Source organism: Lutjanus erythropterus, chromosome 14 (genome assembly GCF_056507025.1).
Source record: "Lutjanus erythropterus isolate fLutEry1 chromosome 14, fLutEry1.hap2, whole genome shotgun sequence".
NCBI classification, from domain to species: domain Eukaryota; kingdom Metazoa; phylum Chordata; class Actinopteri; order Lutjaniformes; family Lutjanidae; genus Lutjanus; species Lutjanus erythropterus.
Window position 1 is genome coordinate 37,501 of NC_139330.1, and position 12,500 is coordinate 50,000.

At 45.1% G+C, this 12,500-nt stretch overlaps 2 protein-coding genes across 2 annotated transcripts in view; both read left to right on the plus strand.

Annotated features, from left to right (window-relative positions):
• The first annotated feature begins 1,395 nt into the window (after positions 1–1,395).
• Positions 1,396–5,839, plus strand: LOC146314936 (uncharacterized). Its single transcript, XM_084736233.1, has 2 exons — positions 1,396–2,005; positions 3,173–5,839. Exons 1-2 carry the CDS (start codon positions 1,428–1,430, stop codon positions 4,092–4,094), a joined length of 1,500 nt encoding a protein of 499 aa, XP_084592359.1. The 5' UTR covers positions 1,396–1,427; the 3' UTR covers positions 4,095–5,839.
• A 3,121-nt stretch (positions 5,840–8,960) lies between these two features.
• LOC146314937 (uncharacterized) overlaps positions 8,961–12,500 on the plus strand; it is a 20,196-nt gene continuing 16,656 nt past the window's right edge. Inside the window, exons 1-3 of the mRNA XM_084736510.1 lie at positions 8,961–9,030; positions 10,658–10,759; positions 10,874–11,400. Coding sequence (XP_084592636.1) covers positions 8,961–9,030; positions 10,658–10,759; positions 10,874–11,400 — 699 coding nt within the window. The remainder of the gene's footprint in view (positions 9,031–10,657; positions 10,760–10,873; positions 11,401–12,500) is intronic.

Genomic DNA, 12,500 nt, shown 5'->3' on the forward strand with positions numbered 1-12,500 from the left:
CTCGGACGCTAAAATTGACAGAAATGTGAACGGAGTTCGGCGTGAGGGGGTCCGGCTCGGTTCAGATAGACTGTCACAGAGCAGCTGGATGAGATGATGATGATGATGATGATGATCTGCGTCTCATCACAAACAGATGTGATGACGTCATCGTGTTTCTCTGTTGGCGGTTGTTTTGATTGACAGGAGGTCAGAGGTCACCTGACTGTGACATCACGGAGGACTGACCCCATGAACTGACCTCAGCCATGATTAGTTTGACTTCTGGATAATTAACAATTCATAGAGTTAATCTGATTATTATTTTCATGCTATTATTATTTGATTATTAGTGATCGGCTCTTCGTTTTCTCTCTGAATATCAGAATCAGCAGGTTCAGGTGAAATTAAGTTTATAATTGATTAATAACCTGACTAATCAATAATAAATCAGTGAAAACTGTTGGTGTGTGATGATGGTGGAGAGCAGGCAGGATCTCTTCTTCGATGGTGCCGGATTAGACTGCCTATCATATTTTAATTAATTCATTAACTAATTATTGAACTGACATATCAATGAAAACCTGCTGTAGGAGGTTTACCTTCTGACCCTCTGTGGGCCCCTGAGCCACAGGTTGGGAACACATGGATGATCTGACTTAGTATTTCAGGTTGTAAATCTGTGAGCAGGATTGATTGATGGTCATTTTATTGCTTTCCAATCGATCGATCAATTTTTTCTTTCTGTTGAAAGGTTAGAAAACGTCCAGAACCTGAGAACCTATCAGGCTTTCCTGAATTGATCATCAATAAAATTATCATCAATCAATTATTCGATTAATCATTGTTATAAAAAAAATACAATTTTGCTTAAACGAAGTTCTTTTTCTCCTCGATCAATTTTAACTACCATTTTGTTTTTAACTGAACGATGAAATGAGATAAATCCTTTCTGTCAGAAATGTGAAACTTTCGTGTTTCAGCTTCTTAAATGTGACGATTCGCTGCTTTTCTTTGTTTTTTCCGACAGTAAATGAAGAGTCTTCGTGTTCTGGACAAAATAAAACATCTGAAAATATGTTGCATAAAAATAATCACTGCTGTGATTGATGATCAATTAAATTTTAGTCATAATTCTTAATGTATACTGATTTATTGATTAACTGAAAATAGATCAGCCAATATTTTGAGACCTGAAGAATCATTTGTCATTTTTTAAGCGTCATTCTGCTTTAATGAAAGGGTTAATTAAAAGGTTAATGCACATCTCCTCAGAATGATGGGAACTGAAGTCACTTCCTGTTCTTGTTGGTTCTCCTCTCACTTTAATGATTTCTTTTCATTTTTAGGTGTTTTTTGCAAAGAAATTGCAGGATGTTTTCTGTAAAACCTCTTTCTTCCTCTTCCTCAGGTCTGTAGCTGCTCCTCTTCCTCGGTTCAGGTTCAGGATGGAGGACTCGGAGACGGAGCTGGCGGTGTCGGAAACGGACGCCCTGGGCGCAGACTTCATCACAGTGGAGTTGGACACACAGCCCATTGAGTACGTGGTGAAGTGGGCCGAGGTCGGCTCCAAGTTCACCATCTCGTGCGTGAAGAAGGACTCGGACGACCCCGCCGACCTGACGGCCGACCAGCTGAAGATCGAGACGGACGAGGCCTTCTTCGCCCCCTACGAGGAGGTGTACCCGTGTGAGGTGACGGAGCAGAGTGTGGAGATAAAGACGGACTCTGACGAGGATGAGGAGGACGGCGACGAGGAGCACGAGGTGCTGGTGGAGGCGGGGAGCAGCCACCTGGACGGCGAGGTGGACTCGGACCAGGCTGACTTTGAGGCCGACGAGCGCCAGTACCGCTGCAGCTACTGTGGGAAGTGTTACAGCCACGCCTCCAGCCTGTACCGCCACCAGCAGACTCACACGGGCAAGAGCGGCGGAGCGGTGCCGCCCGCCAAACGGGCACTGGAGCCCACGCATCAGGAGGCACGCTACACCTGCCCTCACTGTGGGATGAGCTTCAAAGGCAGCAGGTGGGTACTCACTGCTGTAGCCTAGCAACAGCAACTGTTTGATCAGTCACTCATCTCTAATTATTTTATTGATTAATGATCAATCAATTTATCAGTACAAATGGATTCTTTAACTTCGCTGTGTCAACATAGCGTCTTTTTCTGAGCGCCAGCATCATTTTTAAGTTGTTCCCAACGACCTGAAAGTGTCTGCGGCAAGTTTCAGTTGTTTTTTATCTGCATCGTCGTACGCCGATCAAAGATCAAACATCATGACTGTAAACAAAGCGAGTCTCTAAATCACCACAAAACTAACAGTGATGGAAGCAGAGAAGAGCTTTAGAAACGGAGCGCAGCTGACGCGCCGCAGACGCGCCGCAGACGCTTCATCAGAGCTCGCCGCGGCGCTCAGGACAGCTGACACGCCGTCAGACGCTTCATCAGAGCTCGCCGCGGCGCTCAGGACAGCTGACGCGCCGTCAGACGCTTCGTCAGAGCGCGCCGCGGCGCTCAGGACAGAGCACGCCGTGGCGCTCAGGACAGCTGACGCGCCGTCAGACGCTTCATCAGAGCTCGCCGTGGCGCTCAGGACAGCTGAGTCTTGTTTCTGTCTCTGACTGGCTCAGATTGTTGTTGTTATGGAAAGAATCACTACAGTCAGAGATTTTTTTAAAGAGGAAGAGACGTTTGGTTTAAACAGAAACAGCTGATTTATTGATCTGAACAAACTCTCCAGAATCCTTCATCATCATCATCATCATCATCATCATCATCATCATCATCAGCTTCATTCAAACTTTACAGAAATGAAATAAAACTCAACAAGTCTTAGTTTGTGTTTCCAACCATCACCTCTGGTTTGAATCCTCGGATCATCAGAGGAGCACCGTGTGTCTGAACAGGTGATTTTACACCTGAACTGAACGACTCTGATGTTTTCGTCACAGATGATGAAGTCGGATCTATGTCACGTCTGTCTGTGTATCAGGCTAAAAACAAGACCTACCTAAAAGCAGCCAACTGTAATTTGATTACAGTTACTGAGGTAACTGTAATCAGATTACAGTTACTGATCAGATGATGTTGATTACATCTGCTCTTTGCTCAGTGACCTCTGACCTCTGTTTTGTTTCCTCAGTCAGTCAGTAAAGTTTTTTTAACGTGTTATTTCCTGTGTTTACCTGTCAGGATGTTGGGAAGTCACCTGCGGCTGCACGGGAAGCGGCGGATCCACCCCTGCAACATCTGCGGGAAGGAGTTTAATCACAGCTCCAGCCTGTCTCGCCATCGCCTCATCCACAAGAAAGGAAAAGGGCTCCCCAAAGACGTGACCCTTGGCCCCAACATGGCCGCCCTGCGCCACTCGCTGAAGGTCGCTGGCAAGAACAAGAAGCCCAAGAGGCAGCAGCCGCCACCGCAGCAGCAGCACGTGGCGACGGCCGCCATCATCCAGACTGCGGGCGGGGATAAGTTCTATGCCTGCCCGCAGTGCGACATGAGCTTCAGGACGTCGACGCAGCTGTCCAAACATCAGGTGACCCACGTCAAGGAGCTGCTGGACAACTACACGCCAGGCAAGGAGAACCTCGCCGAGACCTCATCTGACCTCAAGATCCGCTTGAAGCTCTGCTCCCGTGACAAGCCCAACTTCTACACCCTCTGCAAGAAGAACCGCCGCCGCCGGGGCGGCCGGGCCACGAAACGGGGCCCGGCCATCTCCGAGGAGGAGGAGGGAGGCGGTGTAGGAGGAGCAGCAGGAGGAGGAACCGGGCGTCACGGCTGCAGCCAGTGTGGGAAGAGGTTCAGCCACGCCTCCAGCCTGGCGCGGCACCAGCAGACCCACAGAGTGGTGGACGGCGGCGGTGGCGGGCGGGTGAAGCTGCCACAGCATCAGAAGCAGCTTCTCGTCAAGACTGGACTCCCCGTCACCAAGACCAAGACCTACACCTGCGCGGCGTGCAACAAGACCTTCATGCACTCGTCGAGCTTCTCGCGCCACAAGAAGGCCCACCTGGAGGAGGAGCAGCGTGCTCACGCTGCGGCGGCTGCCAAGCGCCGGAAGAGAGTCGTCCTGGACGAGACCGCTCCGCTGGAGTCCGACTCAGAGTGACATCACCCGGCTCTGGACTGGGATTGAACCGATTCGGTTCTGAATCAGCACTGACTGGTTCTGTTTGTCCAAGTTCTCGGGAACTGGAACTGGTTCTTCTTCTCTGGTGTAGATAGCAACAGGACATCCATATATGGTCGTATGAGGGGGGACCTCCACATACGGTCGTATCCATATATGGTCATAACTGACCGTTAGCTAATTGCTCTTAAGGGTGGGATTAGATTTAAAGTTTTGCCCCGCCCCCTGCTCCTGGCCCCGCCCACAGCCCCGCCCCTCCTCCACCTGTCTGCACACGGACGCTGTTCGCTTTCATTCAGCCCTCGCTACACTCCATCCCCCATCAGCCACCTGGGGACAGAGCTGGGAGTCTGTTTCCCATCAGCCTTGGCACCTGTAAATCTGATCTCAGCACACAGAGCATGATGGGAAATCGAGTCTCTACAGGAAATAAAACCTTCAGTTTAAATCTGAGCCGAGGTCAAACGCTGTGGAAGTTTATTAACGACAAAACTCGTCTTTTTTAAACAACCCTTTAAAAAAAAAACATAAAAGAAACCCCGCCTCCTCTGGTCCCTCTTTAAATCTTATTGGTCCACAGTTTAGTTGAATCTGCCGGCAGAGAAAATCATCGTCACGTTAGGAAAATAAAATGTTTTTCTGAGATTAATAAGAGTAAAAATCTTTTAGTTTCCTCAAAATTTCGTAATTTGAGATTTATTTTATTCGGTTCCTGTCACAAATATTTTTTTCACTCATCTCTCAATCTGTTCTGTTGAGTTCTGAGGAAATGTCTGAAATGATCCTTAAATTTATTGATTATTTTCCCTAATCTAACATCTAATGAATATTTTTTATTGATTCTTGAGATCATCATTTTTTTCTGTCCACAATCAAAAAGCATTCACAAAAAAACATCATCTGTGAAAAGCTGAACACAGAGAATGGAACCGAATGATGTATTGATTGATTGATTCTCTGATCGATTCGACCCGACGTGAAAATCATTCAAATCTTCTGTTTCTGAATAAAAATAATAAAAAGTTAGTTTTGCCGTCAGTAAACCTCCGTACAGCGACTCCTCCGCTTGTTTCCTTGTTCGTTTGCTTTCCTCTGATGTCACCGCCCAGTTCCTTCCTGGTTTTTGACCCGAGTGATTTTGATTGGCTGAAGTTCTTCTCGGCACAGCGTTCTGATTGGTTGACTGCGTCACAGTTTTGATGTTTTTAAAAAGCTTAAAATGTGAAATCCGAGCGGACGAGCTGATTGGTTGGAGCTCCACATTAATGTTTGCATGAAGACTATAACCTGCAGCTAGTCGGCCATATTTGTAGTTTTTCAGCCGTGTGTGTGTGCGCGTGTGTTTGATGAGCGATCTGCAGCGTCTGGCGTTTGGATTTCTCGTTTTAGCAGCAGACGGTCGTGTTGTGGAGGTCGAAGGGGAAACTGCACTACTTATTTATGAATTTGGAACAATGTTGTAATATATAATAAATATAAATAAATAAATGGTATTTAAATGTGATTCACACTTTAAAAAAAATACAAAAAAAAACAAAAAAAAACAAAAGAGCATCACCCGGCTGCCCTCGTTAGCGTAGCAACACCACCACCACCCTCATTGTTTAGTATCAGCATCATCCACAGCAGCAGACAGGAAATGACTCAGACAGATGTCCAATTTTAAAAGTAAAAGCCTCCAGATCAATTGTGAGAATTAAAAACTGAGATTTACAAAAAAAAAACGAAAATAAAACAGAAATACAAACAGTTCAAACGCAAAGCAGCTGCTTCCAAAAACATCATTTATCAATCAAACAGATGATTGACTCTTCCTGAACCTGTGGCTGCAGCACCTGTGAAAGATGCGTTTCCACCTACAGTACCTGGAACTACTTTACAAGGAACTAAAAGGTTCCTTGGGCCCGTCTTTGTTTCACTGAGGTCTGAAGATTCAGCATCTGTGCACACAACTTTACAACAACATGACCATATATGGTCAGGCAGAATCATCGGTGTCATCTGTGACTTCATGTTGACATGTTGAAGCACAACGAACAAAAACAAAACTGGTCTGCGGCTTCAGATTTTTTAATTTCTTTAAAAATTCATAAAGTTCTAAAACCAGAGCAGGAACATTTTCTGGGCACAAAATAATTTAGATCCTGGGTCCTGCAGTGGAAACTGAGCTGCATATATGGCCACATTTTAAGTTAGCTAATGGTAGCAAAATGTTAGCACTAAATAACTGGCTAGTTAATCTACATCAGTGATTAGCTACGTAGTTAGCTAGGATTTTGCCAAGATTAACCATCAGATGTAACTAGCGAGCTAATCTACATCAGTTGTTTGCTAGTTACTTAGATTTGATGGCCAATGTTAGCAAAACGCTTGTTAACTAGTTAATTAATCTACGCCGGCAGTTAGCGACCTAGTTAGCTAGCATCTTGCCAACATAAACCATGAGCTGTAACTAGCTAGCTAGCTTACATTAATTCTTAGCTAAAACATTAGCCAACAGATGTACTGGCCAATGGTTGATTAGCTCGCTATCTGGGTAGTGTTGTGCTAGCATTAGCTAACTTTAGATGAGGCTGTAGATGCGTACGTGTCCTTCCTGGTCGTCCAGCAGCGTCTTTGAATCGTCTTCAGCATGAATTTTCTTTTCTTCACAGTCGAGTCGCGCACAGAGCAGATCTGATGACAGGAAACAGGAAACGGGAAGAGACAAAGCTGACCAAGGTTCCCCCAGGTACAAAGTTTGCTCAACTGTTATTGGAGCACAGAGCCAAAAGGGGCGGGACTTAGTGGGATTGTGATGGACGTGTGTCTCATGAAAGGACTGATCTGATTGGTCGATCCTCGGAGGTCATGAAAGACTCAAACGGACGTCTCGGACCAAACGTGGATGAGTTTTTCCTCGGTGACAGACGGAGCAGCTTCAGCCAAAATAAAACCTGGACCCTGAACTCCGCCCCCCACCCTCCCCTCCCATCACCTTCTGTTTCCTGCTCGTCGAGCCGCCGGCGCCGTCTGTCCGTCTGGCGGTGAACACTTTGAGTTTGTGAATAACATTTGACTGTGTGAATTGGATTTGTCCTAATTTCATGGTGACTTATTTATAGGTGTGAATAGGCAGCAGAGGGCTGCGCTACAAACCTCCCTGAGAAAAAAACAAAACAAAAAGAAGCTCCTCCTCCTCCTCTTCCTCCTCCTCCTCCTCCTCTTCCTCCTCCTCTTCCTCCTCCTCCTCCTCTTCCTCCTCCCCCTCCTCCTCCTCTTCTTCCTCCTCCTCCTCCTCCTCCTCTTCCTCCTCCCCCTCCTCCTCCTCCTCTTCTTCTTCCTCCTCCTCCTCGTCCTCCTCCTCCTCGTCCTCTTCTTCCTCCTCCTCCTCCTCTTCCTCCTCCTCCTCTTCCTCCTCCTCCTCCTCCTCCTCCTCTTCCTCCTCCTCCTCCTCCTCTTCCTCCTCCTCCTCCTCCTCCTCTTCTTCCTCCTCTTCCTCCTCCTCGTCCTCCTCCTCCTCGTCCTCTTCTTCCTCCTCCTCCTCCTCCTCCTCCTCCTCCTCTTCCTCCTCCTCCTCCTCCTCTTCCTCCTCCTCCTCCTCCTCCTCCTCCTCCTCCTCCTCCTCCTCCTCCTCTTCTTCTTCCTCCTCCTCCTCTTCTTCCTCCTCCTCTTCCTCCTCCTCCTCCTCGTCCTCCTCCTCCTCTTCTTCTTCCTCCTCCTCTTCTTCTTCCTCTTCTTCTTCCTCGTCCTCCTCCTCCTCCTCCTCCTCCTCTTCTTCCTCCTCCTCCTCCTCCTCCTCCTCCTCCTCCTCTTCCTCCTCCTCCTCCTCCTCCTCCTCCTCCTCTTCCTCCTCCTCCTCCTCCTCCTCCTCTTCCTCCTCCTCCTCCTCCTCCTCCTCCTCCTCCTCCTCCTCCTCCTCGTCCCGCTCTTCATCCTTCTGGTTTGTGTTTCCTCGGTTCCGGGCCTCACAGCTGCTGTTCTCCTCTGTTCCACCATGTTGTGTTGGTTTGTTTTCTTTGGTTCGTGGTTCCAGCGAAGCTTCACCTGCAGATAGAAGGTTGTTCGTCATTGTATCGTGTTTGCCAATAGAATAAAAACACCGTTGACATGTTTTGTCTTGCGTTTTGTAATAAACCTTTAAAAAAAAACGTCCTTCTGTTTGTCTTCAGTCAACCTGCTTCTCGTGTGTCAACAAAAGTCTCTGACTCTATCAGTAGTGGAAAGTACTGAACAACTGTACTCAAGTACTATTACATTACTGAAATATTACTTAACTACAGATTGAAGAAGTAACTGTTTCATGTGTGCGTCTGGTTTAATCAGCCTGTTTGATCAGATGACTGCAAAAATAGAGATGGATTCAAATCGTTGTCCTACTTAGTATTTAATTATGATTTTAAAAGAGTAAAATAAAATTGATAGATGCATAAATAGTTTATAGGTGATGTTTGGAGGTGTTAGTTAATCAGACCGTCCAGGAAGTTGTGATGTTGTGATCAATTCAACCAATCCCTGTGAATTCTGTGCAATTTTTGCACTTTTGTCTAAACTCTGAAACTTCTCCACTAATTTGACCGATCATCCTCCACAAACATCTCGTCCTTCTCAGTGAACCGACTCGGTGTTTTGTTTTCATGGGTCATAAAAAGTCTTAATGTTAAAAATTTAAATTTCAGGCCTTAAAAAGTTTTAAATACGTTGGGATTTTTGATGCGAGGTCATAAATAATGTCACGTTTTAAAATGATTCGCTTGTTTATTCGTTGGTTCCATCATCGTCTTGCTGACGGCGACATTCATTCGTTCCTTTTGTTGTAGTTCTGTCTGGGGAATTCCAGAATTACAGAGTCCATGCTGTTCGTCCATGCTGACTTCCTGGAAGGAATTAATCGCCGGACATCTACAGAAACCCACCAACGCCAAAGAGTACTGCGGTAGACGGGCTCCGGTCACAGTATCAACAGAGAAGGATGGAGAAATGACTTTTGATGAAGTCTGGCTCGATGATGATGCATTTAAAACCTGGCTTAAGGTTATAAATTTAAGTCATAATGGACATAAAAAGTCTTAAATTTCTGTGACTGAAACCTGCAGAAACCCTGATTTATAATATTTTTTATTTTGTCATGGATTCTGAAAAGAACACATTTGTTCTTTTTGTGTAAAACCCCTCAGGTGACCTTTACGTTCACACATGAAGCAGACTTTTATAACTTCTGTAACTCTGAGTCTTTTTGGTGACAGAACATTCAAAGCACAACGTGATTCTGTTTTATTTTCCCTGAACAAGTTGTGTTTGATTTTTAACTTTATTTTGACCAAAGAAATCCAAAGAACCCTGAAAATGACTGCAGAGTGGATGAGCAGAGGGTCACGGTTCATGTAGACTGTCCCCGTAGTCTCCAGACTACATCAAACAGTCCGTCCTTTGTAAGAGCAGCTGCAGTCTGAACTGAAAGTAAAGAGACAAAGACTGAGATTTGTAACACATCATGTCAGCCAATCAATATTCACACCTGATCACTCAGTGATCAATGTGTGAAGATTGGGTTCAGTAATAATCAGAGGTGTTTGTAGTGTTGCAGCTGCTCGCTGTGACCACAAGAGGGCAGCAAACATGCGCATGTGTCCAACAGCAGGAGGATGCAACACATTTCAGCAGTGGTGGGATGTAACTAACTACTTTTACTCAAGTACTGTACAGAAGTACAGATGTGAGATATAAAACGGAGAAAACTGTGAAACGAGTGAAAGCAGAGATAAAAATCCTGTATGTAAAATAAATATCAGTGTTTCTATCAGTTTCCAGGAGCAGAAAGAAAAGTCCAGCTGTGTCCAGGAGCAGAGACCTGTTTGACTTCAGACAGATGTTCTTATGATCTCATGTAAGTAATTATTAATTGAAACAAACTGTAAATTAAAACAGATGGGTTTGCTGTTATGATCCTCGATCATGACATATTAGAGAATGAATCATCTATCATTCACATCGTTTGCAGTTAGTTTTCGTTATGATCATGAAAGAACACAGCTGTTGTCGACGTGTTTAAGAATCATTAGATCTGATTAGATTACATCAGATTAACCTTTATTGTGTCCCTTAAGGAGAAATTTGTCGAGGACATTTCAGAGAACACATGACTTGACCACACACACGTACAATCAAATTGTAGGAAACACCATTGATTCCCAGTGAAGTGCAAAAAAGAACTGGACCTGATTCTTATTGTTTCTGCTCAGAGGAGCAGTCAGTCACCCAACAAACCTGGACTGTTCACAAACACACTGCAGCTACTTTTGTTATGTACCTTTTGATTCATTCATTGTCCGTAAACGTTTATCCCTGAAGGGTCGGTGGGGTCTGGAGCCCACCTCAACTACGCTGGGCGAGAGTCGGGCCACATGCACCTGTTCATACCAGTTTCCATGCTGCGCTTTTGAGTCCAGCGTGTCGTCGGTTTGTCCACCATGGTTCTGACGTTTGGTTCCATGATGTTAGTTTGATCATGTCATTCACTGAATTCTCTGTTCCAGCTACTGGAGGAGAACCTTAAAGAGAAGATGAGGAGGTATTGGACAGTCAGGATGCAGAGCAGAGGAAGATCACACTGCACTTCCTGAGGACGATGAAGCAGGAGGAGCTGGCTGACCGTCTGCAGAGCAGTAAGAGGATTTCTTCAAAGATTTAACAAACTCAGTCATGAGACAGAGAAGAATGTGTTTGTATATATACACTGATGAAGTCAAATGATGAAATACTTGTTTGTGTTCATTCAGGATATGTTGCTCCAGTCTGTTTCCATCAGAATTTTAAATCTAACCTGAAGAAGAAGTTCCAGTTTGTGTTTGAGGGGATTTCTAAAGCAGGAAACCCTAAAACCCCTCTGAACCAGATCTACACAGAGCTCTACATCACAGAGGGAGGGGCTTCAGAGGTCAATGATGAACATGAGGTCAGACAGATTGAAACAGCATCCAGGAAACCAGACAGACCAGAAACAACAATCAGACATGAAGACATCTTTAAACCCTCACCTGAAAGAGATGGACCAATCAGAACAGTGATGACAAAGGGAGTGGCTGGCATCGGGAAAACAGTCTTAACACAGAAGTTCACTCTGGACTGGACTGAAGACAAAACCAACCAGGACATACAGTTCATGTTTCCATTCACTTTCAGAGAGCTGAATGTGCTGAAAGAGAAAAAGTTCAGTTTGGTGGAACTTGTTCATCTCTTCTTCACTGAAACCAAAGAAGCAGGAATCTGCAGGTTTGAAGAGTCCAGGTTGTGTTCATCTTTGATGGTCTGGATGAGAGTCGACTTCCTCTGGACTTCCTATCGCTGCCAAAAAAAAGTCTTCAAGGAAAAGAAAGAATTTAATAGTTGGGGATCCAGACAGATTTCCCCCCTTTTTTGGCCAAAAATGTCTCTTTTGATTGTAAAGGTTGCAGAGACCTGGACTACAGGAAGAAATGAAAATAATATACCATGAATAAGTGAAAATATTGATCTGTCGTCACCCAGCCAATAAGAAGAATCTCTACAGAAAATCAACTGATTTATAACAGAGAATAACAAACCTGTATATTACAGTGATGTAACGTCAGTGTTTACATAATGACAGATGACATGTGGTCTGACTCTCCTCCTCCTGTTACAGTGGAACCTGCTGGAGTCTGATGGTTGAAACAAGGTTTAAGGGAATGTAAGGAAACATTCAAGCGTCTTCAACGTTATAAAAGTGTCAGTAAATTAACATGATGGATTAACAACTGCAGCTGAAACGTGTCTCGTTCTGTCCATCACAACAAAAACATCAGACTGTCTGACAACAAAAGGACGATGACACATGTTGAGGAGGATCAGTCTCATCCTGATCATCCAGACAGGTTTGACCACTGGCCTCAGCTGCTGTGTAGAACTGGTCTGACTGGTCTCTGTTACTGGGAGGTGGACTGGACTGGACTGGACTGGACTGGACTGGTTCATATAGCAGTGACTTACAGACGAATCAGCAGGAGAGGAAACAGCTGATTGTGAGTTTGGAGAGAAACATCAGTCCTGGAGTCTGAGATGCTCCAAAGGTGGTAAATCTGTCTGTCACAGTGACAGAGAGACGTCCTCCTCCTCGTCTTCCTCCTCCTCCTCCTCCTTCTTCCTCCTCCTCCTCCTCCTCCTCCTCCTCCTCGTCTTCTTCCTTCTCCTCCTCCTCGTCTTCTTCCTCCTCCTCCTCCTCCTCCTCCTGTGTATGGTTATATGAATGTATGCATGGTCATAAGTATGTATGTATGTATGTATGTATGTATGTATGGTCATATATATGTATGTATGCATGGTCATATGTATGTATGTATGTATGTATATATGTATGTATGGTCATATGTATGTATCTATGTATGTATG